Below are 26958 nucleotides of genomic sequence, written 5' to 3' on the forward strand. Positions count from 1 at the left end.
CGGCGGCAGAAACGCGTTTGAGAAGACGTCGAGTTGCGGCATACCGAACAATGGAGGACTACTGCGCTGTTTTTCCGGGCTGTAGCCATAACCCTTCATCCCAAACGCTATTTAAACTTTTAAGACCGAAACAGACAACGGTTATGTTGTACGCTTTGCAGATGTAAAGCACAAATAGTTCGCAAATTTTGGTTAGCGTTAGTTTGAAGCATTTTATTGTACATCAAAACCCTAAAATATACGTACTAGAATCTCTAAAAACACCACACAAACTCTACACTTTTCTACTGAATAATGTTCGATAAAAGAAACTCGAATCCATCGGTTGCTTCCATAGCAGTTCTTGCCGTTGAATTGCGATAAGTTGAATTTAATTTCGCACAGCTCTTAATACAAAAATTGCAATCCTCCCTGGTTTGTAAACAATGCGTGTCAAGATGCCAAATTCCATTGCCCATTGTGCCGATGATTCAGTTCAGATTTGCAACTTACGTTAGAACTTCGACACTAACTTCGATTGAATTTTAAGAAAGAAAATGGGTAAAAATGGCAATAAATACACTGATGTTACGATACCACATTACAGCACACCAATAATGTTGCGAAAAAAAGTTACGAAAAACATATTTCAAAAAAGGCCAGAAAATACGCGTAGCAGTGGAAACATCGTTTGGATGGGTGCTTCTTACGTCTCGGTAGCTAGGCTACCTGCGGTGTCGTCTGCGTCGATGGCCGACGCAAAGTCCATGATTTCCACCAAACAGCGGTTAAACTCCTGCAGCACCAAACGCTCCGTCGTGCGTATGCTGCTTCCACGCCGCTGGCATTCGTCGTTTCTGGCTATCATGCACTGTAGCGTGGCCTCGATCACGTCCGGCGTCATGAAGTTATGCGGCTGCTTGCTGGGCTGCACCTTCGACCAATCGATGTCCATGGGGAACGATGTATCTCCGAAACTTTTCATCATATCGTCCACTTCATCTTTAATGTTGCCAAAATGAGAACTTTTGTTGAATGCTCCCGAGTTAGCTAGTTGCCCTTCGAACCGAGGCAGATGATTGGGGGAACCTCTGCAGAACTGAAATTCGTTCACGAATTGGGTGGTATTTCGGCAACCTGGCATGGAACGGTAAGAATTAATATCGGAAAATGCATCCGGTAGTGAAGCTAAATTTGACGGAAACACGCTCAGTCTTACCAGCGCATTTGCAGTTACTAGAGCAAGGAATTTTGGCCTCGTAACACTCGCAGTAATTCTTGAGGCAGCCTGATCGTTTGCAGTTGCACCCCTTAGTATGTAAGCGTTTGCCAGCGTCCCGCGTGCCAATGGAGCCAATTTTCGGTCTACAGCAAACAAAGAGGGAAAAAGGTCAACATTAAGTTCGGGAAAGCGTACACAGTCAACGGCTCGCACTTACTTAAACGCATTCGGATTACGCTCGAGCGTGATTCGAATGGCCTTCTGGCGATCGCCTTCGAAATCCTGCGTGTTGTGACAGTCCTTACAGTTGCAGGAAAAGCACAATTCACCATTCGCAAAGCAATCGCAGTACAGCTTCAGGCACTGCGACTTGGTGCAATTGCAGGATCGCTTTTTGTACAGTTCTCCAGGAAATGAGTCTGGTTTGCGGTCTTCGGCCTCCTCCGCCAACTTGGACATCTCCTCTTTGACAAGATCCTCCGGCTCCATGCCAACGTAGACATTTTTTTGACTTGCTGTTGGCGTAGCAACAACTTCAGCCTCCTCTTTGAATTGCTTCTTCTGTTCACCCTTGTCGGTGACCTTCACCACCGAACCGGCTCCGTTCGGTGCCGGCTTAGGAGTCGCTACGACCGTGTGATGAATATGCTTCTGGGTAGGTTTAAAATCTTCCTTCCGTACAAAGATTCGTGTCCCTATCCCTGTGCCAACGTTTTCCTGCGTCTGGATTTTATTGCCACTTATGACAAGTTTTCGTGGCACAGGAAGAACCGGCAGCATGCTGCACGTGGTAGTCGGTGTAGAGGCTACGTGAACGGAACCATTACGTACCACATAGGCTTTATTGTTTTGCAGGATAATCTTCGATGGTCCGGTTGATGACGATGACGCTGCTGCGAGGGCAGCGCCCGTCGGTCGAAGCTGGTGGCCAACGGCGGTAAAGGTGCCGGTCTTGTTTGTTGGCTGCACGATAAACTTAGAACCAGACGGGATTGGGTTCACTACACGCACATACTGCAACCCTTTCACAACGGGTACATTGACGGCGTGACCGTCGGCAGGGACCGGCTTTTTGGTCAAAACAGCACTGTTGTTCATGCCCGCATTCAGGATTATTTTGGTCGGTTCACCAGCATTGCCGGTGCCGGTCTTGATAATTCTAGGAGCTATCAACGATGTACTCGTTCCCTGACCGGGGAGAGCCGCTTTGGCGACACGCAAAGTGGTCGGTGACGCCGCAGTGGGCGAAGGATGAGCGAGCATCTTTACCGTGCCTGATGGCAGTGTTTTCACTGTGAGTGTTTTCGAACCCGCAAACGGAGGGGCTGCTTTTGTAAGGGTCACTGTTTTCGTCAAGACCGGCGCACCGGACGTGGAGGGAACACTTTTCGGTTGAATCTGAACGATGCGTGCTTTCGAATCAATCATAACCTTCGTCGCGGGCTGCTGCTGTCCGCTCGGGAGGGGTATGGCCCGTTTCAGAACCGCGGGGCCCGGCGGTTGAATAATAACGTTTTGCTTCATTATCACTTTACCATCGGCATTCACGAGATGGTAGGACGTGGTCTCGGCCGCTGTCGTCTTTTTTGTGTTGTTCAGCAGCTTCATCGTTGCACTGGCCTGCATTGGCCTGGACGACTGCGGCATCACGACTACACTGTTCAGTCTTGCCACGGGTTGTCGAGCCGGCACTTGGCTGATGATTTTACTGGTCGCTGGCATCTTAGCACACGCAGTTGATAACACTGTCGGTAGTTTCGTGCCCGCGACTGCTGGCTTGCTTCGTTCAACCTCCGCCGTGCTCCCCGTCTCATCGTTGTCCTCTTCGTGTTCCTCATCGACGTAGTAAACCTGGCAATAAATGTGATATTACATTTAAACGGCTACCGTTTCTGCATACCGATTAATATGCAACTGACCTCTTCGGCGGCGTCTTCAGAAAGAGCACCTTCGTCCGCCACGTCCTCAATCTCCTGCTCCACCTCCTCTTCCTCATCCTCCAACTCTTCCTGGGCTATCGGCTCCACGACATCCTCCTGTTCCTCTTCCAGTTCCTCCTCCAATGCATACTCCACTAGCTCATCCGCTTCCATAGAGGTCTCATCTTCGGGCCCGTGATTTCTGTTTTCCATGTTTGAATTTTGTCCGTTCCAAACTGTGAAAGGGTGGCGTAAAGATAGACAAATCCATGCTTAGTAGTGTGCAAAATGTCATGATGATACAATCATGATAGTAATGATAATTGATAATTGCAAGAAACAAAGACTGTGCTGAAATGGTCAATGAGATGTGAATAATTCTCACGGAAGTTAGACAAAACGTTAAATCATTCTCAATTCATATAGTAGGAAAGTGATATGTACAGGTCGGTTTCATCGGGCGGTTCGTACGAAGAGTATCGCGGAAATGTCACTCACCGCGTAGAGATCTGAAATGGCAGGGGAATGCTCACACGGTGCGTATTAATTTCCGAAAACATTCGACGCCGAGCTAACTGTTAATCTGGCTCTTAATGATCGTTTCAATCATTCAAACACAGACGACTTACTTACAAATCCTTTCTGGCACAGTTTTGTTCGCACCCGACACCATTTTGCTTCTTTTGAATTCAAATTCAAAACAAAAACAAACTCAATTGCTGGGGCTCATGTGAGGCGAAGAGTCACTGCGCGGTGCGCGTAAGACCTTTTGCGGGGACGGGGAATGAGACGTATTTTTGACTGCGACGTTTCGTGCATCAAAATCAACTTATCGTATTCCGTCAGCCGTTTGTGTGAAGGCACCGAAATGAAATGACGAAGACCAGGCCTTTTTTCGGGGAAGTTTCGCTGCTCTTGCCCGATAGGGCCCAACTGGCATTCGGGCGGTAGACCTCTCGGGCTTTGATTCGTTGCCGTTTTCTGACACTTGATTATGTGGTTGCAAATCAAAACTCACCGTGATATTGAAAGAACAATCGGGCTGCACACTAACTTCAATGTCGCGCGCTGATCGCTGCACGCCTCGCCAAAGGCAAGTGTACTATATAGGCAGGACACTAGCGCGGCCTTAGTTACCACAGTTCGGGCACTTTCCACGGTCGACCACGAATAGAACACTTTTGTCGGTTTCCGTGCTGCTTGGTGTATCAGTTTTTCACCGTACGTATCACGCAAACGACGCGTTTTATATTTGCTGCACTCGTGACAATTACACAGCACATCCAGGTCAACTGGCCGGGCGGAGAAACACTTTAATGCGGCAATCCGAAGTCACGGTACCGAAGAAACACCATGATACAAATAAAATAGAGGGATAAAATTTCAAAATCAAATTTATATTTCTCCGTTTTTCTTCTCGCACGGACGTCTCTTTTCGCTCCCTAATTCCAGTTGGCTGTCAAGTTGAAATCAGCGCTGCCAACTGCGCCGACCGCGTTGCCAGCGGACAACAGACGCATCGCCCAAACGTCACATAGCGAGCGTCACCTAACGTCTCATGTTGAAACCATCAACGATCACCGTTAATTACGGTGTTTGCTTCTTCGGAAGATTTTGGACAAACAATTTTGAAAGCGAAAACGGTTTTAATTTTAAACCAGTACAGGGCGTAGATGGTAAAATGTTTTCGACTCCTTCACAACCGGATAACTTAGTATTGCGTTACATGACCTCTTACCAATCGAAAAGTGCAATAGATTGTTCAGCTTAAAACACAACTGTAGCGGTTTTTGAATGTTTTCATTAAAATAGGCAAATAAAAACTGCGGATTCTCGGCAAATTAATAATCGAACGCTTTTGTAGCAAAAGTGACCAACAGTTGAAGAGGGTTAACAGAACCTCTCATCGTTCATAGAATGTAGAGTTTTTTGGAGACCGTACCCAACGACTCATTAATAGCGTAAGGAGCTGCAGTAGATTAAATAAACAAAATTTAATTTCACCGTTTTAAACATCTGAAGAACCTTCATTTTCGAAATCGCATCAATCGCATGCGCAAACTAAATTGCGCATGGAGCACGAAGTGGTTGCATCACAAGCCGCGACCGGTTGGGTTTTCAGTCAGTGGTTTGCTTTCACTCGCGAATCGCGAACTGTACCAAGATATTCAGCTTGCTCGAGCCGGTTCCCAAAACGCGTGCCTGTCGCGTGCGCAACCCAAATCACCGAACGAAAAAAAAAACGCAATGAACGTGGAGACAAAGTGCGGTTTTTGTGGAGTTGAGTCGAAGCTGAAGTGTGCCGGTTGTCAGCAGGTCTACTATTGCAGTCCGGAGCATCAGAAGAAACACTGGCGGGCGAAGCACAAACAGGAATGCGCCAAACCGTTCGAGGTACTGCCTTAAACGCGGGCAGTTTTCAGCAACTAAAACGAAGCTTTGTTTCCATTATTACTACACTAAACGTAAATTTGAGGTTCTATTTCGGTATAACTTTTGAGAAAATTCATTCATCATTTGCCGCAGTCTGTTTTTTTTTGTTCGTTAGTCGTCAAACACGATCTCGAAATCTGGCTAAAAATAGAAGCAACCAGCATCCCAGCACTGAATATGAATGTCCCACTGACCCCTTATCCATTTGATCTTTCTTGAAAGTGAAGGAAAGCGGTAAATGACCAAAGGAAGTGGTCCACGAAAGCGATGAAAATGGTGGCGAAAGATTTACTTATGAACATGGAAAACTCTTTTTAAGTCCCTGATGATTTTTTTGCAATCTCGTTTGTGTTTGTGCTTGTTACAAGAGGAGAAACTTAACGAGATTATTTGACTTCTTTATCTCGACCGTAATTTTTTTGTTTTATATACTACACAGTGGAAATATTTGCTCCAGATAGGATAGTGCTTCTGATCTGCGCTGCAAATATTTCCCTCCGTAAAGTCGTGATTATTTATCATTTATCATCGTTGTGAACAGACTAATAACACGAAGAGACTCTTACCAAATGGTCCAAACAATAGCAATAATGTATTCGACGTTTCACAGCTGGCTACGAATGAAGAGTTTGGTCGCCACATCTCGGTAACGAGGCCAATCCAGAAGAATACGGTTCTGTTTACCGAGAACCCACTGGTGATTGGGCCCAAGTGGAACCTGGACGAGTACGAGCAACGGTCGGTGGAAGTGCCATGTGTCGGCTGTTTTGCGGACTGTCGCCTGGGACAGTTTCAATGCGCACAGTGCCACTGGCCGGCTTGCAAACCCGACTGCCCCGGGCTGGTCAACCCGAACCTGCACGGCCTAGAATGTGGCATCCTTCGTTTTGGCCGCGCACCGAAACTCGGCGAAGATCCAGAGACATTCTTTGACTACTTTCGGTACGACACGCTGCTGGTGTTGAAGTGTTTGGCGATACAGATTCGCAGCCCGGCGCTGTTCGGGCAAATGATGGACCTGGAAAGCCATTACGAGGCGCGTAAGAAAACGCACTACTACCGGGACGCCGAGGAGCGATTGGTTTCCTATCTGTTCCGGAATTTCTTAGAGCCCTTGCAGAAGCTGGAGCGCAAAGAAGGCAAGCAGGTGCTGAAGGTGTGCGACAGACAGACACTGCACCAAATCAGCGGCATACTGGAGGTGAATGCAATGGTTATTCCGTTGTCAAACGGTCGAGAAATTTGTGGTCTCTACCCACTCGGCTGTATGCTGGAGCATTGCTGCGTGCCGAACTCGTTCTACACGTTCGATTGCTCGAAGGGCATGAAGCTAACCTTCAAGGCGGGCAGGCATATCGAAAAAGGTAGGTACCAGGACACTACCAACACGAGCTGCACTGATAATGCTAATGATTGTTAACAGGTGAACATCTGACCACTACCTACACCCATTCACTGTGGGGAACACAGCTACGCCGAGCGCATCTGCAGTTGAACAAGTACTTCGCCTGCCAGTGTGTACGTTGCTCGGATCCAACGGAACTGGGCACATTTCTGAGCGCACTGCGATGCATGGGATTGGACGGTGAACCGTGTGGAGGGTTCCAGCTTCCCATAGACCCGTTGACCGACGCGAGCGACTGGAAATGTGACCACTGCCCGGTGCAAATTACCTACGACCAGGTCAACTTCCTAATGTCCAAGATTGGTGAAGAAGTCGATGACGTCATGGAGCGCAAATCGTCCGTGAAGGAGTTTGAGGATCTTATTCACAAGTTGCTGAATTTCCTGCACCCGAACCACTTCCATCTGCTGGCCTTGAAACATTCGCTTATCCAAATGTACGGACACTTCAAGGGACACCAACTGGGAGAGCTTCCTGACGCGTTACTGAAGTCGAAACTGACCATGTGTCGCGATATGATGCGTATCATTGACGTGCTCGATCCTGAGTCGTTCCGCCTGACGCTGTACGCCGGGGTAATACTGCTGGAGCAGCAAGCCGCTCTGATCGAGCAGAATCGACGCACCCTCCGCCGTACCGACACCGGGATAGACTTGAAGCAAAACTACAGCGAAGCGCACGGGTGTTTGATGCGGGCAAAAGAAATTCTGTACAATGAAATGGGCACAAAACAGGGAAAGAAGCTGCTGGAAGAGATAGACACTGCTCTGGAGCGAATAAGCGGCGATCCACTACTAGCAGGAGTTAATTGATCACGTTCAATAAAACGCAACACCGTCGCCATTAAGCATTATCCGAAAGGCGTGAATAAAATGTTCTTTAAATTTATGTGATCATTCTTTGTTTAATCAAGAATACATTTGCGGGTACACATAGCGCGGAAGTAATGCTAGGAGAGAACGGAACTAAAAAATACACGCACACAAACGGGATAGACTTGCGGTTACGATTACAGAAACTCATCTGGTTCACGAGGGGCATCGAGATCGCGGTAATGGATGACTGGTCGGTAATCCGGTCCACCCATTCTGGAAGTAAAGAAATACAAAACATAGTTTCAGTAGTTAGATTCTGAAATTCTGGACAGCTGGAAGCATTAGCTACGAGAATACGCGCAACGAACTATGTCGACTGTTTGGTCTATCGATACGTCATATTTGTTAACATCACGGATAAGCATAATACACAGACTAAAAAGGACGGAAAACACACGGATGTGTTGGGTTTTGCTGTTTATCTTTATTTTAGTTCGCCGCACAAGGATGCTAACACGTTGTTACATTGTCCGCATTACTCACAAGCACGAGTGTAGAGAAAGATCGAAAATTACTTTCAATAGATTTCGTGGCGCAAAATCAGGGGTTCGCCTTGGCCTTCGGGAACAATGGTCATTCCTCAAAAGAAACTGTCACTGAAATTGGGCACATCCAAGTCGCTGTAGGCAATGATCGGTCGTCGAGGTTCTGCCATCGCCTCTCTAGGAACGATCAAGAGGATAGACAGATGGAGCGGCAACCAACAGCAGGCGCGCATAACCACAAAAGAGGCCACGGAAAAGAGAGAACAAAATCAAAAAACATAAGATCAATTTTCGGTGCAATCGGTTCGGTTTTGACGGAAAGGGAGTATCGAAAATGACGCTATTGGATACGCGTCGCTCTTAGCGAATGGGTTCCTTAGTAGGCCTCCCTAGTAGGATTATCAACGGGAAACCCTCGTGAAACAACGTGATAAGAATGCCCGCACATTACAATAAAGAAGATTACGGACGACTTCTACGAAGCAATTAATATTTCATAAACAACTAAGGTTACCAACAACAGCTACTCTAGCACAACGCTTGTAATTCTTCCAATTGCTTACCTTCCGGCGCGTCCGTAGGGCGGTCTACCACGTGCGTTGGGAGCCATTAATGGCGCCGCTGCATACGGTGCATACATCGGAGCGTAGCTGTGCGACATTCCGAAGGGAGCACTTCGGTAGCTGCAATTCGGTAGCCAAAAACGGGTGGGGAAGTGTCATAAAGCATGTTCTCTAAACGTCGCTGGGAATTTACTTACCCGCCACCCGGAGCAGCCCCACCGCCAGGAGCAGCACTTTCCGATCCCGCTTTCTTCGTATTGCCGGGATGTTCCGGCAGCTGGGGTCGCTTCGAATCCTTCAGGTAGTTGTTAAAATATTCTACCTCCTTGCGAACCTCTTCGACCTTTTCGGCGTGCTTGTTGAAGATGTGCTTCCGTACAAAATCGGGTCCCTTGAACTTTTTACCGGACAGTGGGCAGAGCCACTTGTCCTTCGCCAGCTCCTGCGTGTTGGCCGTGATGAATTTTTCCACCTCCGCCTCGGCATCCTTTGCGCCGAGCTTCTTCATCTCGTTGTCGTCCAAATCGGCCAGCTTTGTCAGGAACGAAGCCATCTTGCCCTCGAAAGTACGCACGTACTCCTGGATTTCGTTACTCGTCACCTTGCTCTGAGATGGTGGACCACGGGCATGAATGATGCCGCACCGGTTGGGCATCTCGTCTTCGTACGGGTACTCGCAGTGGTTGTAGAAGTCCACCGAGTGGACAATGCGCAAGTAGAGTACGAGCTTATCCAACACCTCGAGTAGCTGCGGGTCACGCTCAATAATTTCACCCTCAGAGTTCTTCTTGTTGTCATCTGAAAGACCGAGCAGTTCTTCCTCTTCGGCCGACGCCTCCTCGATCAGATAATCGGTAATGTTTTGGAGAACCGGATTCTTCGACTGCAAACCGAATGATTGCTCATGGGCGCCGCCGGAACCATTTTTTCCCCCTCCGTTCGGACCAACGGAAGGATCATCCTTCCACAGGCCCCATTTGTCGTCCATGTTGTGCGCAATCTTGGCCCCCAGCTTGATGTCGCTGCGCACGATGGTCTTGTGGCAGGTGATACCGTTCACCGGTCGCACACGCCGGCTAAGGTCCTTGTTCACGATGGCGCCAAGCTCACAATCACGCAACCGAATGTTGTTCAAATGCCAGCAAATCTCTTTGATATTCACTTCGCGCTTGAACGTAACCCAGCCTCTCCGGAACCAGCGCCTCTCGAGCAGCGGATCAGCAATGGCCACCCGCAGAAATCCATTGTAACGTCGGCACATCGCCTCAACTTCGGCCTTTGTGATGGAGGGCGCCAGGTTGCGCAAAAATATCGAACTTGTTCGATGTAGCGCACGAGGGCCAGTGTCGGCGAGAGAATCCTTAACCAAATCGATGGTTTCGGTTTTTGGCTCACCATCACCGTCCGTCTCACCAGAGGCTCCTCCCTCTAGCTGCCGTTTTTCGTCGTCCTTATCCCCGTCTCCGTCATCTTTCGCAGCCGGCTGGTTGTCATCAACTGTCGGATCTTCGGCATTGGCAAATTTTGCCGAAGCTTTGTCAGCTTCCTCACCGTCTTCCGCCCCGCCGTCGTTGCCGGGCTCGGTGTCCATCTTGATATCCTCTACCGGGCTCTTCGGGGTTGTTTCCTCTTCAATCGGGAGCTTTTTTTCTCTGCCTTCATTATCGTCATCCTCATCGTCCTCCGGCTTCGACCGTTCGTCCTTTTCCTCGTCTGAATCGCTGGACGACGACGAAGATGAGGAGGAAGAGCTGGACGCGGAATCGGACCGGCTTCGATTCTTCCGGCTGACCTCAGACTCCCGTTTCATTCGCCGCTGTTCGTCATCGTCATCGTCGTCTTTGTCAAGTGGCTTCGCCTCGGTTCCGCTTTCATGGCGATTTTCGTCATTATCCCCTTTGGCGGACTCGTCGTTGGTGGTAGACGATGCTTCAGCTTCTTTGCCATTCTCGTCAGGGTCACCTTTAGCTTCGCCGTCCGCTTCTGCGGCCGCAGGATCTTTCTGTTGTTCTTCTTTCTTCACACCGGATGCTTCGCTGCCAGACTGTGGTGCGGAGGTCGCATCGGCATTTTTTGAGTCCAATTTCGACTTGTCGATCAACGGAATGACCGGGAGAAGCCGGGCCGTTTCGACAGCGGGCTGCTTTTCGTCCAGTATCTTCAAATCTTCGTCCGTTCCACCTTCGAGCTTGATGACCACCGTATCCAGTAGTCGATGCAGTGCGTCACTATTGCAAGCATCCACCGATACTCGTCCGATGTCTTTCGTGTTCAACAACTCCAGAAAAATTTCACACCGTCGCTGCAAGCAAATAGAACAATAGAATTGCTGATGATGGTCAACCGAACAAGTTGGGTGAACAGAAACCTACCTTTAAAAACGACAGTTGCTCCGCTTTCCTCTTTTCCGATTCTTCGGGATGGTATTTCGTTTTGAACCTGTAGTTGGCGAACAATAAAACATTGACAAAATTGGGATTAGTATCGCTTGCCGCACAGTGACAAAACCTAAAAAATGAGAGGATACCGTTCAGTATAATTAACATTCCCTACAGTATTGCGATTTTGAGTGTTCAGTTTTCAATTAAGTTACATTTACATTGCAAACCAGTACCTTACCGGGCTAGGCGCCATCTTCAAGTTAAATCTTACACACTGGGAAATAATGAAAGAAGCATGGAAGTGTTTCGCCATCTTGAAAACGGCGTATTCCTTGGTACGCGGGCCTCATTCCTTACTTCTGGAGGTCATAGGTAATTTGCTGTTGGTGTAGTTTTTGTTTGCGAGTTTCATAATCATTAAATAATGGTAAATACCTCTTGCGTTTGCATTTTTCTTGCTTTAATCGTTTGTGTGCTGTGCCCACGGCGCAGTAGTAGTATTGGAGCGTAGCAGAGCAGCAGCTGCACACTGCGTCTGTACATTCCGCGGGTGAACCTTCTGTTCCATGAACGGGTTTTGCATTGTTTGCCTTATCGAGTTCACCGGCATTGCTCGCCAGTGCCCGCGGTTTTCCCTATGCATTTCTATTCCCTTACGAAATCTTTTACTTTGACGGGTTAAAAATGTTTCGCGACCTAAGCTTTGTGCCCTACAGTACCCGGTCGCCTCTGCACAGATATATCGATGGCATCGACGGGAAAACGATTGTGTTTGAGGCTGAAATGAAGGTGCACCACGAAACCGAACCGGATGGCCGCTTCTAAGTCAGAGAACGAATGACCGACCGAGATGAGAATCGTGTATCTCTTTCCGATCAAAGAAGCACCCATCGGCCGGTGAAAGTACGCACCACGGGTGAATATTTTACATCACTGTTAGGGAGAGAACATATTATAAATACTCAAGTATATGGTGAACACAATGCAGACGAAGAACCAAGGGCCAAGGTGGAACAAACGTGGGCGGAATCGACACTAGAGAAACCTTGATTTTCTATAACGTTAGTCTGCGGTGCTTAAGGGTACCACTTCCACGTGGAACGGTAGCTCTCCCGACAGATTAGATTAGAGTTCGTACCATTCTTCATCCTTATGGGCCACAAAGAACTCGTTCATCTGCTGCCGTCGGAACTCGAGTTTGTACTCATTATATTTGGTGATCGCCTCGGAATCTGAAATAGAGTCATCCTGCGTGGCAAGAAATTGCTTTAAAGTCAACATGCAGGGCTGCGTTTGAGTGTCTCCAGATTGCGCCGGCTCTCTGTAAAGGAAACAACAGGAAACATAGTCATGGGCCATTTCTCGACGGTCGCGATTCGTACGACATCTAACCTTTGATGCACGGCTGATTGGTGGCCGCCACCGTAAGGACCAGCTCCGTGATGCATTCCGAAGTGTTCATGACTGTACCCGTACATTCCGTATCCATCATGGCCTAGGATGATTCAAACAAACTTTACTGTCGTTGATCGTTTTGGGCATGGAGTGGCATGCTCACTGACCAGCAAACCGGTGTCGACCATCATCACCCCAAGGTTCTCCGCGCATACGTTTCATGGGTGGTGCTTCTCGAGCTGGCGAGTAACCGCGATCCCTTGGCGGTGGCCTGTAATCGCGATAATCTTGCCGCGGTCGGACTCTGAAGTTAAACGAAAGCGTCATTAGTGATAGATCTGGCACAACAGTTTATTCGAGTAAATATTTACCGATCCGGCCAATCGTCTCGCCCTCTGGAACGATCCGGTCGGTCCACTCCGCGTCCATAGCTATCACCACCTCCGCCACCACCAGCGCTACGCTCTCCACGGAATTTGTCACGACGCTTACGATCGTATTCATCGTCCGAGTCTCCCATGCTTTGGTTCGCTCTAGTGGTGCGGTTGATTGCTGGAGTATATCAGATGCTGCCGGAGAAACGATGGAAAATTCAGGAACACTGGCACACACATACATAACCTCAAAATAGCGTCAACTATTCACACTGGTTTTCTCCGAGTCAACCAAAACGCAAAACACGATGGGCGAGAGGCATCGATGTTTTTCACTCGAATCAACCTATAAACCAACCATCAACCTTGTAGTTGCAACGCGCGAAGGAACCATGGCTTGCTGCGTACCCGTAGTCCATCAGTTTGTGCGAAAGTGTGTCAAAATGGGAATCGGATAAACGAGGACCCTTCGCAATGTGGAAGGAAACGGATTGCAGTGTTCGGTGACCGTTTAATGGCTGAAACAAGAGGTCAAACTTAACATTCCATTGTTTACATACCGTGTACGATGCAGGGACGTGCAATTCAACGACAACAATTTCTTTTCTGCCCGCTGAGAAGCAAAAATATTCACCCGGCGTCACCGTCTGTCGAAAGAAAGCCTGCAAGTGGGGCGGCAAAAATGGACACGTCTAGCTGTCACTGGCAAACGTCACACGGAACCCTACAAGTGTTGGCTACGGTGAGCATAAGACGTTTGAATTTTTGTTTGAAGCATCTGTTCAATTTAAGTTAGTTTAATTAGTTTTACGTATTTGCAGTCATTACGTCGTTTGAAGTTCATTGAAATTTGAAGAGAAATTTGTAGTTCATTGTCTCCTCTTTCAGTTGGCGTCCAGGCGTAAAAAGTTCTGAAACTCATCATAAACATAAAAAAGCTATCAAAAATGCGGTAAGTTTTTTGAATGTTTTATGTAAAGAAATGCTCATATACCATTTTTAAAGCTGAGCTTGTAACAGGGAAATTTAACATAAACTCTAACTCACCAGCTGGTGATCGTTCCACGCATAAAACCATCCCTACCGGTGGGGCTTAGTCAGCGGAGATACCTAAAAACATAATACACCGGATGCGCGCGAAATGAGTCATCCCGTTTGGTCAATCTCTTAGCCAGCTCGAAAGCGTCACCCTGCTAATGCGTGGGAGCTTTTTTTAACGCCCGCAGGTTAATTAGAACCTCTTTCAAATGGTGAGAAAATCACTCGCCACGTCCAGGGAAGCAACTTGCGTTGCTATTTATCCCAATAAATATCTTCCGCATTTGACACCGAACCGTTACGCGCGGTGGATTGTTGCGAAAAAACAGGTTATCGCTACACCACCTTCTGCCTAGATAGAGTCTTCAAAAGGGCAACGTTCCTTTTTTAAATTATTATTATTATTAGAACGGACACAGCCCCCACTTAAGGTTTTGCATTCAAGTGGATGTACTGTCAGCGTTCGACGTGACGCCTTTCGCATTGAAACCGATGGCAACGTTCCTGTTTCATCCGATACAAAAAAAAAAACATTGCCCGCGTCGTGCCGCAAACCGGATGGAAAATAATGGGGATCAATCTTTCGATCGAATGGAGGTAACTGTGTCCAAGATTGTACCATGCTTTCCACGGTTCGTAAGAAGCTGTACCACGTGGTGACCGTCATCCAAGGTCAAGGCCTTCGTGTAACGGAAGCAAAAGCATGCTTATCCACGAAGAATAGATGATGGATGGAATTGTTTTCATCGATTCGATCATCGATCGTTTTATTTAAAGTTCACTAGTTTTTTTCGTGCCTGTTATAACGGACATAGCCATACTATTAACAACTTTAACTTTTGCATTCACGTAGAATCACTGTTACGCATAAAGAATCACTCAGCCACGTTATTAAGTATTTTAAGAGTTTTACATAATACATAATAGGGTAGAAGTTAAAGCCCAAAATTGTCCCCCTCAAAAGAATCCCTCCTTTCGGGATCCCTTGAACCTGGTGGTCGAATTTGAAATGCAAAAGAACTACCATCGAGTTTACGAATTCCGAGACGACGCACCACAGCAACGATGGGGCGCATCAATTAATTCAAAACATGAAAAATATGCGAATTAACTTCCGGCGTTGCTACTACAGCACAACTCGTGGAATTAAAACTAGCCCGTTGCGTTTTTGGACAAAACCGGGACGCCCACGTCAAGTGGTGATCATTGATCCTGAGCCGCCATTCCGCGAACGTGTAAAGCGGAATAAAAGTGAGCAATAAAGTAACAGAACGCAGAGCTTGGTGCACAAAATAGTAATAAAACAAAAACCATCACGAATCCCCTCCAAGGCGTAACACGGCTACCGACCAAGAAGCCTGTCTTGCGAGAGAAAGAGAGAGAGAGAGAGTGCGATCGCGCCTGTGCCCCCGAGAGAGACACTCTCTAAGATCGCCGCGGGCGGACTCGCGAACTACGAATCTTGTTTATATTGTATAACCCGCTCGCTCGTGCCTGTTAGTTGGGATTTGCGACCCGCTTATTGAAGATCTCGAAGTCGCGAACGACGGATTCTCTCCGCTGGGATAGGAATAGGTTGCGCCTTGCAGGTCCGGGACAGTGTTGCATATTCGGCGCTGTCGCCAGCTCGCGGTGGGTGCAGTGTGTAGTGCCAGTGTGCTATTGAAAGTGTCGCCTCGAAAAACTACGCCGAGTTCTACCGAGCGCGGCTGTGGCTCATTCGTCATCCCGGGCCCCTGGAATCGATTGTGTTCCAAAAATGTGCTCCAGCTCCAGACGTTCATTGCGGAGCGTCGCAGTACGGGCGCTGATCCTGGGGCAGCTTATCCTCCATGTGACCGTCGGCCAGCAGTACACCGGAGTCAAATGTAATGTTTCAGTTCTTGTTTTCGGCGTTTTTTTTTGCTGTTGTTACTGTTTTGTCCGTTGTTTACGTTTCGGTTCGCTCGCCCGTCCATATCCGGTGGCCGCGGTTCGTTAGCGCCGGCATTGTTCGTCCGTTCGATTCGGTTGGCAGGCTGTTTTTGAACGACCTTGGCGATGTTCGTTCCTCTTGCGGCGATGCCACGCGCACGCCTCGAAGACGTGCTCAGACAATCCTAATCAAATGACTTTCTCATAAAAGATTAAATTTTGTTTTTGTTTTTAAAGATTGAAAGATTTTTTTAAACTCACCGAATGACACCGGTTGCAATTTCCACGGATTCGGAACCCGCGTCAAGGGCGTTCCGCGATTTTGCGCGTTGGTAACCGCTGCGACTGCGGCATGTAACCCGTCCGTGTGTGGCCACACCGTAATTGTAGAGCGCAGCGTCATCTTCACCGCGCTGTGTGCGCCGTGTTCGTTACCTACCGCTCATTCAGCTCACCCGGTGAACTGGTTCCGCCGCTGAGGACGCGCATCTTTGTTCCGCGCGGTCTGCGAGTGCCGACTCTGCCGCGGGTTGCAACACCGTGTGGGCCGTGTGTTTTGGGGGTACGCACACGCAATGATTCCATGGTACTATCTCTCCCCGGACCGGGTCGGGTGTTGGGTCCTTCGGGGCAAGGACAGCAAGTTCCGCGCGTGAACCGGTTATTTCGGCGCCACCCGATCGGCGTGTGGAGCCAGCCATCGCTCTGCCAAGAAAATGGCAACCTGGAATGTCCAGTGATTCACGCGTTGGAACGCGCTGCTGTCGCCGTGACCGAGCGATGTGGTAATCGCATTTGCATGCTGCGTGAAGCTCCTAGCACCGCGCACGACCCGATATCTCTCTGGGTTGGTTATATCACGGCGGTTATCAGAATCGTCGTTCCATCGTCGGGTATTGTCATCTGCGACCGGCGCGCCATTATCGACCGAATTGGCAAGCTTGACACACTTCGACCCCGATGCTGATGATCCGCTATCCCTGTTGGCGTGGAGACGTAGGAGTGTGTAGGACACTTGTGAGGGGATAACGGGGCGCATTGTGTAAGCGTGTGGGGGGTAGGTTGACCTTTGAATCGAGGGATCCGTGCGATATGTGGAGATGGCCGGCGACATTATCACGACCCAGCCTGACAACCCTCCTCTCTCTTTTCGGACTCCACTGACTGGAGTGGGCCGCCTTTGTTGAAGATGTGCTTGGAGACGGTAGTCAACAGTTCAATCGGTTGGCACGATCAACCACCACTGTTCGTACTCGTGACTGACGCACGAGTAGCAGGATTTATTGCCCATTCCTTATGGTAGTCTGACTATCGTCAATACTGGAGTAAGCCGACATGACGTGACTAACGGCGGATAGTACACATGAAACTCGGTTCGGATTTAAAAATCAATATCCTGGTTCGAGAAGTACGTGGCCTTTTCTTCCCGGGCTGCGCGGGCATTACGCACCGAGAAGACACGCGAAAAGGCTGGATGAATGAATTCCGTCGTTGAGCGATTAGATTAGGGAGAAGGGGGTTCGTAGGATCCTATTTTGTGGGGAGCTCTCAAGTGGATTGTGGATCGCTGGTGTGGTGCGAACGTGTGTGGCTCAGTGAACAAGTGTGTGAACCCGAATCGGTGAAAATAACACAAGACAGCGCGCGAGACAACAATCACAGGAATATCGCCAATAATCGAAAATCAAGTGCCATGTGATAAGATAAACACGGTGCCAGATAAGCCGGGTCTCCCCCACCCCAAAAAAACCCCAGGAGTGTGCCAGGTAAGTAGAGTAACCGAGTCGTCGTCCTGGGTTCCTGCCCCCGGCAATAACGACGTTTCCTGTGGGAAAGTAGAACACATGCTGCTGTGTGGCGCATGTTTACGCGACAAGTGGGTAATTCACAAATATACGACCCGCGCGATATACAGGCTGGACTGAATCGACCGTGAAGCGCCATTACCGTCTCTATAGCTATCCGTATAGGCGTAGAACCCTTTCTAACCTTTTGCAGCTGTTGTTGAAAGCTGGCACCTCGAGTCCCCAAAAGGCGTGAAAACAATACGAAGTCACGAGCGTACGATGAGATCTGATAGCAATTATCGGTTCAACCCGCCGCTCGACGCCCACTGTGGCCACCTTCCCACGCGTCATTGTTCCGTGGCCGTGGTGGCCATTATCTCAAAGAAGGTACGCGTTAATAAGAAATCACCATCCGTCAAGCGCACGCAGTCGGGTGTAAGATACTGTCACCGGTCTCGGGCTCGATGCACGCGTTCCAGGGTCGAACGAGTTGATGGGCCCCACATACTGGAAGCCCCTTCTTGGGGATGGTGTACTTCAAAAAAGCACCACTACTTCATACTATACATACTCTCTCGGGCAGGTGATACTCCCGGGGGCAGTTGCAAACACACACCGGCCGCAAGATGAGATATGTCTGGGAAAGTTAATAATTCATTTTATCAGCTCATAAAACGCGTTATCAGACCTGTCGAAGACCTGTGCCGAGGGCCCTTAAGGATTACTCTACCATTTAACTGGACCGCGGGCCCGTTGAACTGTCTCAGTCAACCGCTACGGGTCGTACCGGGCAGAACCTCGCAGAACCCGCCAGTCGGTCGTGCCAATCGAGGTCAAAGTGTGTGCCGTGTGCTGTGTAGTACAACCAGAATGGTCATAACCGTTTAAAACAGGAAACAGATCGTAGACACACACATCCAGTAGACAGTAGACAGTGTTGATCCGCAATGGCTGATCCGAGCAAAGGTTTGTGTTGGTCACCAGCGTCCACCGTGTGTTTGGTCCAATCGGCGAGGCAACTGTTAACTGTGACTGTGGGTCCGCTTGTACGCCACAGCAAGTCGTCCTTTTTGGCCACCTGACAGCCCGACAGTTACGTGACGGGGTTAAGCATACTGGACCGTTGCGGATGATGGACTGACCAGCCACCACCCGACATTGATTTGGCCACACGGCAAACTCGAACACTATCTTCTTCATCTCGTTGACTTCACACGCCGATTTCGGCGTGTCATATCATTTGGTCAACTGTCCGGGCGTCAGTCTTTTGCAGTGACATTTTATCGTTCTAATTTTTTACACGCCTTTCGGTTGTACGATATAAAGATAAAATAAGATACGAGGAAGACTCAGATCACACGCGGCACCGACGACCGATGGTTGCAGCAGTGACCATCGACGGCGGCCAGTGAACGGGTCTTTGGGCCGCGTCCAAGTAGTTCGTAATGCGCGGTATGGTGAAGATACACAAAGCTAAGGATGGCAGTGTCGAGCCGATCGGTGGCTACAAAACGTTGGGTGCGAGGAGTGATCCATCAGCCGTCCGCAACATTCGTCATGGGAAGTTTCTTTCCGTTCGGTGACAGTCGTTTCGCTTGTTCGTGACCAGTCATTAGACAGGGACAGGATCGATTTGAACGATCGATGGGGGTTCTGTTTTAGTACAGGTCGTTGATCCAAGAACATGCTAGGGATTGTGGCTCTAGGGCTTTCAGTAGTACGTCTATTTTTATCCCACGGTGTCCTATATAATTACGAGCACTCCCATATACCAGTTACTGGTGGGCAATGGTTTCCTTTGCGGGCGCAATCACTACTCGGGCGGGCCGTGGACGGTCGAGCGGGCGAAGGGGCCTATAATTACATTAATGCTTACGTTGATAAGGCTACTGGGCAGAAGATGAGCCCACAGAAGAGGAGCGTCTCAGTTTGGCTCGATCGAGCTCGGACATTGGTGGCCGCCATGGACAGTTGTTGGGTCGTCAGCTATGGAACTTTCTCGGGATCCTCGAGATCCTCGCTACAACAAGGTAGGCACAGGATGTGATCTGAGAAATCACATGCTGCTCCTTCTATCTAATAGCCAGCATTCACGGTCGGTCTCCTCTCAACGTCGGGATATTGATGGAGTAGCCAGTCGGCTGCAAGGTATTCAGAAAAGTAAAAGTGGATTAGGCACTTGGGTACCGATAGGTGCTGATAAGCGTGAGGAATGTTGGTGCCCACCCTGAACTTCATGACCATATTGTCTGTCCCCAGTCCAGCCTGTCAGTGCGTCCGGTCTGCTGTTGCCAAAGTGTGCTCGTCTGGGTGACGAAAGAAATTTACCGTGACAATCAAACCACCCGCTATATGCTCGCGGCCAGTAAGGAAGATAAGGAAGGTGGTCCAACGACGGTGGTCGACGAGCCCATTTACTGGCATTAATTCTTGCCTATTAGAGTGCGATAAGAGTTTTGCGGCCGGTCATTACGCATCCGGCCAGTGCTTGGAGAGGGGGCGTATTGTTTGTGATCGATCACACACTCGTGTATATGTTGTGGTAACTGTGATCGTATTGTAAAACTAATGGACAATCGATGCAATCGATACACCGCCCATTGGTGATGGTAGCGATCGATCACTGTCGCTATCTGGGTAGACCAACAAGTGGCGCTGGACTCTGGTCCGGTAATTGATGCCTCGCCGAGCTAATCAGACCTAATGTTTGCGTGTGTTTCTTGGAACGATTGGTCCAATAATCTCAATGGTCTTGCTAATGACGATGTCCCCACTATGTGTTTCTGTGTTTTTTGGGTCCCCTGTTGCTCCGCACAGAAGAGAGTGCCGCTCCGGAGGTAGAGATGGAGGTAGAGGTCAAGGATGTGGAAGGCGAAACAAAGGTAACGAAACAACGCGTGCGCGCGCGCCCCTTCGACAATCCCGTAATATGCCGCCCTGTACGTTGTTTGTTTGGTAGAAACTCAAGTATCCCCGAGCGATACCGTTCATTGTCAGCAATGAGTTCTGCGAGCGTTTCAACTACTATGGCATGCGAAGTAAGTAACGTGCGACGATCTGGCAGGCAGGACACGCTCATTGTTGCGCTCATCTGTTGCAGCGGTCTTGGTCCTTTATCTGACCCGAAAGCTCGACTTCGACGATGACACGGCCACGGTCCTGTACCACACGTTCACCACGCTGGTCTACTTTATGTGCGTGGTCGGGGCGATCATCGCCGACAGTTGGCTGGGCAAGTTCCGCACCATCTTCTACCTGTCGATCGTGTACACGATCGGGAGCGCCTGCATAGCGCTCGGGGCGATCCCGACCTGGGACCTGAATGCGCGGGCCGCCACCATCGCCGGGCTGCTGCTGATCGCGTTCGGCTCCGGGGGCATCAAACCGTGCGTGGCCGCGTTTGGGGGCGAACAGTTCAAGCTGCCAGAGCAGGCCAAGTACCTGGCGTTGTTCTTCTCGATGTTCTACTTTGCGGTCAACTCCGGCTCGTTCGTCTCTACTATGGTGACGCCAATCTTGCGCGAGGACGTGAAGTGCTTCGATGACGACGACTGCTTCCCGCTCGCGTTCGGTGTGCCCGGCGTGCTAATGGTGGTGTCGATCATCATCTTCGTGCTCGGCAAACCGCTGTACAAGATGTCGGCCCCGGCCGGCAACATGTTCGTCAAGGTGTCCAAGTGTATCTGGGTCAGTATCTGGTGGGGCGGTGTCCTCCGCGCTCCGAGTTTTGGGTTTGGGTCTGGAATGAATCCGCTCTCGCTCCCTCTCTCTCTCTCTCTCTCTCTCTCAGACGGCCATCCGGACGAGGTCGAGGGAGAAGTCCGTGAACCCGCGGGAGCATTGGTTGGACTACTCGGAGAAACGCTGGGGCCGCCAGCTGGTGGACGAGACGCGGATCTTGCTGAACGTGCTGACGCTTTACATCCCGCTGCCCGTGTTTTGGGCCCTGTTCGACCAGCAGGGCTCCCGCTGGACGTTCCAGGCAACCCGAATGGACGGCGATCTCGGCTTCTGGACGATCAAACCGGACCAGATGCAGGTCATCAACCCACTGCTGATTCTGGTGTTCATTCCGCTGTACGAGATCGCTTTCTATCCGCTGCTGAGCATGATCGGCATCCGACGCCCGCTACAGAAGCTGACGCTGGGCGGGATCTTCGCCGGCGTGGCGTTCGTCATTTCGACGATTGTCGAAATCCAGTTGGAGTCCACGTACGCGGTACTGCCGAAGGCTGGCGAAGGGCAACTGCGCATCTTTAACGGGCTCGAGTGTGATTACCTCGTGCGAAGTGACGTTCCCGAGCACGCCGACTTCACGCTGGAGCGCATGAGCATGTTCGAGGAGAAGTACCTTAGCGTGAGCGGGTCGGCCCGCTACACGTACACCATGACCTCCACCAGTGCGGGGCCGGACTGCGAGGTGCCGGTGCAGGGTACGTTCGAGGTGAACGAAGAGAAACAAATCTCCTACTTCCTACGCAAGCAAAACGGCGGCACCGACATGCTGCGGTACGAGGACGACACGGAGAAGTCTTCCAAGGGCTACCCCATGTTCCGTGTGCTCGGCAGCACGGCCACCAACCGGATAGTCGTGTTTCGTGACATTGACACGTCCAAGCCGTTCGATCGCCACACGAATGGGTCCTACGTCTACGACTTGATCGAGTCGTACCCGTCCGATTACGACATCTTCGTCGATGGCGAACTGACACTGACCTTTTCGATGCGCCTCGGAGGCGTTTACGCTTTCATCGTCAGCGATCTCGATAATGGTCGTGCGGTAAGTACCCAGCAGCAGGCAGCAGCAGGCAGCAGCAGGCAACATCTGGAAGGTGCAGGAAGAAAGAGCAAACGATAAGTGTGCATAATTTCTTGCAGACCATCCAAACGATCGAGGTGACCGAAGCGAACTCGATCAACATGCTGTGGCTGATACCGCAGTACGTAGTTATGACGCTCGGCGAGGTGATGTACTCCATCACGGGGCTAGAGTTCTCGTTCACGCAGGCCCCGCAGAGCATGAAGTCGGTGCTGCAGGGCTGCTGGCAGCTAACGGTGGCCGTCGGCAACCTGATCGTGGTCATCGTGGCCGAGGCGAAAATCTTCGACGCCCAGAAGTGGGAGTTCGTGCTGTTCGCCGGCCTGATGTTCGTGGACATGGGCCTGTTCGCTATACTGGCCTGGCGCTACAAAGCGATCCCGCTAAAAACGTACGACGAGGAGGACGACCCGAACGCGACCCTGCCAATCGAGCAGAAGGAAGAGCACGGTCTGGACAATCCCGCGTTTAAGAAAGCGTCCGACGAGTAAGTGACATACGGGAGCACGCGCTGGTAAATCACCACAGCAGTAGCAGCAGCGGCGGATGACGCGCGTCACCAGTAGAATTAAATTTTCTATGAAAATTTTTGCGCAATAAATAGCATTCAAGCAGTGCAGGGGGAGTGTGTACTTCTTGATTTTCCTATTGTATTATAGAGAAGACTTTGAGCATGTTAAACCTTACATCAGTCTCTTTATACAAACTAAACTAACTCTTCGTTATTTTACCTTTAATTTTAATCAAATCCCAACTCTGAGTCAGCCTCGCATAAGTGCACAGTGACTCTGGAGAAATAGTATGCCCTGAAGAAGTCTACGGCCCCGAAAAGGACCGTATCAGTAACTACGTCAGCCAACCTGAGCTTTGAGGGGTGGTAGCTTTTAACGTCCAGTGGGCGCGTGCGTGTGCCCGCCGTTGAAGGTGTCTATTTCTTTGCCGTCACAGATTGATTACTGCCCAGCAGAGCATCAAGCGCGAAACTGTCGCCGCCATCGCTTTGGATTGGCGGTGGCATCAAGATCCTTGATCTTTGCACGGTGCGCCGCCTCATCGATACATGACTCTTCCTATAGAGCCGGATGCCGTGACAGACTTCCCCCCGCGCCCGGTGGGGACTGCATGCGAATCTTGGTCTACGTCCTACGGCATGCTACCGCGTTGACTCATCACTTCTCCGTTCTATTAAAAGTTCCCCGCTCAGACAAGTGGTGGTTTGGTGCCATAACGAAAACACGGAAATTCCCCAAGATCGCTGCCTCCTGAGCGTTCTGCCCGATTCCGAAAGGAAGATCATGCGGAAGCACAGGAATGGCAGTTGATTCATTGGCACCTTGATCGCTTGATGCTCTTATGGAGCTTGCTTGTGTCAAGGTGGTGGTGCTCTGCGCGTTCTCCTCGGACGATTTGTGGGGCTCGATGGATGAGATGCTACTGTTGTCAAATGACGTTAATAGAATTAAGAAAAAAAAACCATTTCCACAGACACGCTCTCGATGTTTTCTCTACGATTGTCGTTTACTCGTTTCGTTTCAGTGGTGTCACCCGGTGAGGAACAGCGACAAGTACCTGGTAAGTGGTGTCATACAGTGGGATAGCGAAAAGAATGTTGAGTTTGAGGTCCTATGAGAAAAAAGTTATGACGATTAAATGACATTTTGATTCCATAGGTGAATTTGAGCCCGGCGTAGTTTTAGTTATTTATGAGTAATAACTTGATTTTTTACATGTTTTCATATTCAAAGTGCAAAAATAAGGCTGATAAATGCACAGTGAAGACAGTGAGTCACAAGACATTATGCTGGATGACAAAATGCAATTTCGCTCGTTTCAAATATTAATGGTTAAAATTTTGCTTTTGTGTCAACTAAACACATCCCTAACTAAACACAGTAAATCTATCATTTATACGCCTTATATACAGTTTTTGATTGATTTTTGATCGACTAGAGAGCACTTTTGATCCTCATATTTCGTAAAATGTTTTGTATTCTGTGAACTAAACTTTTTTTCGCTATCTACCGTAGTTTGTGGAGCTCAATGGTCCGTGGGTGGTGATGCCATAGTTCACTGTGTCACTGAAGAACCGGATATCCGTCTGTCTTGCAGCCCATTCGGCGCGCTCAGTCGATGACGTCGGGCTGTCGCCCGCGAGGGACAGCAACATCATCAACCTGTCGATTAAACCACTCAGCCGCGGTCAGGGATTTACCGCGGCGAAAGGCCGCAATCTGGGGTTCGTGAGCGACGCGTCGCTCAACACCATCCCGGCCGGCATCAACAACGAGCTGTCGAATGTGGATGTCCGCCCGTCGACGACGACGCACCAGGCGAGTGCGGGCCTCCGGGATAGCTACGGCAACCCGGTGACACCGTTCACGGATCTGGCCAACGCGAACGCGGACCACGCGGTCGGCTTCCAGACGAATGTCAACCGCGAGTCCGGGTTTCCAGCTTCGCGCAACGGCGGCGTCGTCGTCGGCGGACAGCAGCAGCTGGCGTTCAAAGTGCCCAGCTATGCGTCCGGCATCATCGCACCGATCGCACAGCCTAACTTTAGTCTGCTTCCGCCGAACGCGGCTGCCAGCACGGGCCTGCCGCCGAGGCAGCAGACCCAGCCACTGGCACCGCAGCAGCAGCAGCAGCAGCAACAGTTTGTGCCGGATGCGAAAATCCCCGTCCTCCAGGACGGCCAGATTCTGTTCGCACAAAAGCCCGTCAACGGCCTGTTGCCACCACTGTTCCCGGACCAGTTACCTGCCGTCTACCCGTTGGTGATGAATGTCGGTACCGAGCGGTCACCGATTTTCGCACGCGATCCTTTTACTGACCCGGCAACGGCGGCGATCCCCAACAACGGTGTGGGCTTCAAAACCGACGTCAACAAACAAACACACTTCTCGGGATCATTTCCCCAGGTCCCGGTAGCACCACCAGCAGACACCGTCCGCCCGCAGCACCAGCAGGCACCGTCCCAGCCGTCGCCGCCGCAACTAGGTCAATCCGTTGCTGGGCCAACCCCTACGAAGGCTCCTCCCGTACAGAAGTACACCGGAGGGTTCGGAGGACCGGCCGGATTTCTGGGCAGCCAGCAAAACATCGGCACGGCGTACACGTCGACCCCGAAATCGGTTGTCGCCCCGCCGCCAGTGGTGCAGCCTCTTCCGCCACCGCAAGCCACGTTCCGGCCGACGGCCAGGCCCGTCGAGCAAACGACGGTCACTAAGTACACGGGAGGGTTCGGAGGCCCCGCGGGATTCCTGGGCAATCAGCAGACCATTGGGACGGCCTACACGGAGCAGCCAGTGGCCGGGGTTGGCACGCCGCCAACTGCACCAAGACCAGCACCAGTGCCAGCTCCAGTTTCCTCTGGCCCGGTATCGAATGTCTTCCCCACCCAACAGCAGCTGCTTCCTAGCACCGCTCGTCCGGTAACGCAGCCACCACCGAACAAGTTCACAGGATCATTCGGATTCGGATCGAACAACCAGGGAGTAGGAGGGTCCGGTGCTAGGCCGACTACGGTGTCATCCTTCGCACCACAGCAGCAGCAGACGCCGCAACCAGTCGGTCGTCCTCAGTCGTTCAACGCTGGCAACAAGTTCACCGGAACCTTCGGTGGAGCACCGGGACTGCTGGGTAACCAGCCGCTGGGTACGCACGTGAAACCGGACGGCACTATACTGCCGCCGTCAGCGCCGGGAGGTTTCAGTGCGGTGACGGCTCCTGCCCACCAGCAGCATCAGCACACCCAACAGCTCTCCGTTTCGGACTCCGCCGGCAACCGGTTCAGCGGCAGCTTCGGTGGTCCGCCGGGCGTACTGCGTCCGTTCGACAATACCAAGGGTTGAAGAGGGAATGCGCGAAGCGGTGTGCTTCGCGTTGGGCTTTCCTTCTGGGCGTGGGCCGCATCTTAGTATTATTAACGCTAAGCTAACTAGACTTTTAGGACACTTAGGATGGTTCACGCCAGTGCGAACTAAGAATGTTGAGAGGTGTGTCCACCTCGACGTTCACAAAACCACAGCTCTCTCTCTCTCTGGAAAAGCTTGAAGAATGCGAAGAAATAAACGAAAGTATTAAAGCTTACTACCAAGTTGTTTTGTTTGGTCCAGGAACCTTTCCTTATCAGCCGCCGATAGCTATGTTAGCTTTCAAATGTATTCTTTCTTTAAATATTGCATATTTCCTCAACAAAAAGAAGCCAGTAAACGGAACCCGCCAAGGTACTCCAATCTGCGGAACCTTCGGTGCCTCAGACAAATGCGTTATTAAACGTGCCAGACGCATCATATCACCAAACTAAGCATTACCAATGCCGACCAACTAACTAACGAGTTCCAGAGAGTCGTAACAATGGAAAACGCAG

The 26958-nt window shown here is 50.3% G+C and overlaps 5 protein-coding genes across 8 annotated transcripts; 3 read left to right on the top strand and 2 right to left on the bottom strand.

The window, feature by feature from the left end:
• Window positions 1-283: 283 nt before the first annotated feature.
• On the bottom strand, window positions 284-4278 carry LOC131215282 (protein lin-54 homolog). Its single transcript, XM_058209671.1, has 5 exons — window positions 4139-4278; window positions 3121-3356; window positions 1419-3052; window positions 1199-1344; window positions 284-1116 (listed from the first exon to the last, which is right to left on the bottom strand). The coding sequence occupies exons 2-5, from the start codon at window positions 3331-3333 to the stop codon at window positions 686-688; spliced, it is 2424 nt and encodes an 807-aa protein (XP_058065654.1). The 5' UTR covers window positions 3334-3356; window positions 4139-4278; the 3' UTR covers window positions 284-685.
• A 1074-nt stretch (window positions 4279-5352) lies between these two features.
• LOC131205604 (SET domain-containing protein SmydA-8) lies at window positions 5353-8128 on the top strand. The gene is made up of 3 exons (XM_058197772.1): window positions 5353-5514; window positions 6164-6917; window positions 6977-8128. Exons 1-3 carry the CDS (start codon window positions 5368-5370, stop codon window positions 7768-7770), a joined length of 1695 nt encoding a protein of 564 aa, XP_058053755.1. The 5' UTR covers window positions 5353-5367; the 3' UTR covers window positions 7771-8128.
• Window positions 7808-13694, bottom strand: LOC131205603 (serrate RNA effector molecule homolog). Of its 2 annotated transcripts, none has more exons than XM_058197771.1 (9): window positions 13592-13694; window positions 13029-13226; window positions 12825-12961; window positions 12655-12757; window positions 12401-12583; window positions 11254-11320; window positions 9079-11183; window positions 8882-9001; window positions 7808-8046 (listed from the first exon to the last, which is right to left on the bottom strand). In XM_058197771.1, exons 2-9 carry the CDS (start codon window positions 13175-13177, stop codon window positions 7968-7970), a joined length of 2943 nt encoding a protein of 980 aa, XP_058053754.1. In that variant the 5' UTR covers window positions 13178-13226; window positions 13592-13694; the 3' UTR covers window positions 7808-7967. The 2 variants fall into 2 exon arrangements, with proteins under 2 accessions (XP_058053754.1, XP_058053753.1); XM_058197770.1 differs by lacking the exon at window positions 7808-8046 and adding an exon at window positions 8253-8495.
• Window positions 13695-15650: 1956 nt separating this feature from the next.
• On the top strand, window positions 15651-26655 carry LOC131205882 (BRD4-interacting chromatin-remodeling complex-associated protein-like). Its single transcript, XM_058198175.1, has 3 exons — window positions 15651-15937; window positions 24126-24161; window positions 24699-26655. The coding sequence occupies exons 1-3, from the start codon at window positions 15829-15831 to the stop codon at window positions 26438-26440; spliced, it is 1887 nt and encodes a 628-aa protein (XP_058054158.1). The 5' UTR covers window positions 15651-15828; the 3' UTR covers window positions 26441-26655.
• Window positions 18549-23199, top strand: LOC131205881 (peptide transporter family 1-like). Of its 3 annotated transcripts, none has more exons than XM_058198172.1 (6): window positions 18549-18736; window positions 20588-20652; window positions 20730-20808; window positions 20871-21457; window positions 21561-22550; window positions 22649-23199. In XM_058198172.1, the coding sequence occupies exons 1-6, from the start codon at window positions 18718-18720 to the stop codon at window positions 23078-23080; spliced, it is 2172 nt and encodes a 723-aa protein (XP_058054155.1). In that variant the 5' UTR covers window positions 18549-18717; the 3' UTR covers window positions 23081-23199. The 3 variants fall into 3 exon arrangements, with proteins under 3 accessions (XP_058054155.1, XP_058054157.1, XP_058054154.1); XM_058198174.1 differs by having other exon boundaries at window positions 18732-18736; window positions 20591-20652; XM_058198171.1 differs by lacking the exon at window positions 18549-18736 and adding an exon at window positions 19723-19800.
• Window positions 26656-26958: the final 303 nt, after the last annotated feature.

This window comes from Anopheles bellator, chromosome 1 (genome assembly GCF_943735745.2).
Source record: "Anopheles bellator chromosome 1, idAnoBellAS_SP24_06.2, whole genome shotgun sequence".
NCBI lineage: Eukaryota > Metazoa > Arthropoda > Insecta > Diptera > Culicidae > Anopheles > Anopheles bellator.

Excerpts from the sequence above, each read along its gene's own strand:
- LOC131215282 (XM_058209671.1), bottom strand. The coding sequence starts at position 3,333 with ATGGAAAACAGAAATCACGGGCCCGAAGATGAGACCTCTATGGAAGCG. Across the intron at positions 3,053-3,120 it reads CTGAAGACGCCGCCGAAGAG|GTTTACTACGTCGATGAGGA; the intron begins GTCAGTTGCATA and ends ATTTATTGCCAG. Across the intron at positions 1,345-1,418 it reads CGTAATCCGAATGCGTTTAA|ACCGAAAATTGGCTCCATTG; the intron begins GTAAGTGCGAGC and ends TGTTTGCTGTAG.
- LOC131205604 (XM_058197772.1), top strand. The coding sequence starts at position 5,368 with ATGAACGTGGAGACAAAGTGCGGTTTTTGTGGAGTTGAGTCGAAGCTG. Across the intron at positions 5,515-6,163 it reads AATGCGCCAAACCGTTCGAG|CTGGCTACGAATGAAGAGTT; the intron begins GTACTGCCTTAA and ends GACGTTTCACAG. Across the intron at positions 6,918-6,976 it reads GGGCAGGCATATCGAAAAAG|GTGAACATCTGACCACTACC; the intron begins GTAGGTACCAGG and ends GATTGTTAACAG.
- LOC131205603 (XM_058197770.1), bottom strand. The coding sequence starts at position 13,177 with ATGGGAGACTCGGACGATGAATACGATCGTAAGCGTCGTGACAAATTC. Across the intron at positions 12,758-12,824 it reads TGGTCGACACCGGTTTGCTG|GCCATGATGGATACGGAATG; the intron begins GTCAGTGAGCAT and ends GAATCATCCTAG. Across the intron at positions 12,584-12,654 it reads CAATCAGCCGTGCATCAAAG|AGAGCCGGCGCAATCTGGAG; the intron begins GTTAGATGTCGT and ends TTTCCTTTACAG.
- LOC131205882 (XM_058198175.1), top strand. The coding sequence starts at position 15,829 with ATGTGCTCCAGCTCCAGACGTTCATTGCGGAGCGTCGCAGTACGGGCG. Across the intron at positions 15,938-24,125 it reads GCAGTACACCGGAGTCAAAT|TGGTGTCACCCGGTGAGGAA; the intron begins GTAATGTTTCAG and ends GTTTCGTTTCAG. Across the intron at positions 24,162-24,698 it reads GGAACAGCGACAAGTACCTG|CCCATTCGGCGCGCTCAGTC; the intron begins GTAAGTGGTGTC and ends TCTGTCTTGCAG.
- LOC131205881 (XM_058198171.1), top strand. The coding sequence starts at position 19,734 with ATGGACAGTTGTTGGGTCGTCAGCTATGGAACTTTCTCGGGATCCTCG. Across the intron at positions 20,653-20,729 it reads ATGTGGAAGGCGAAACAAAG|AAACTCAAGTATCCCCGAGC; the intron begins GTAACGAAACAA and ends TTTGTTTGGTAG. Across the intron at positions 22,551-22,648 it reads ATCTCGATAATGGTCGTGCG|ACCATCCAAACGATCGAGGT; the intron begins GTAAGTACCCAG and ends AATTTCTTGCAG.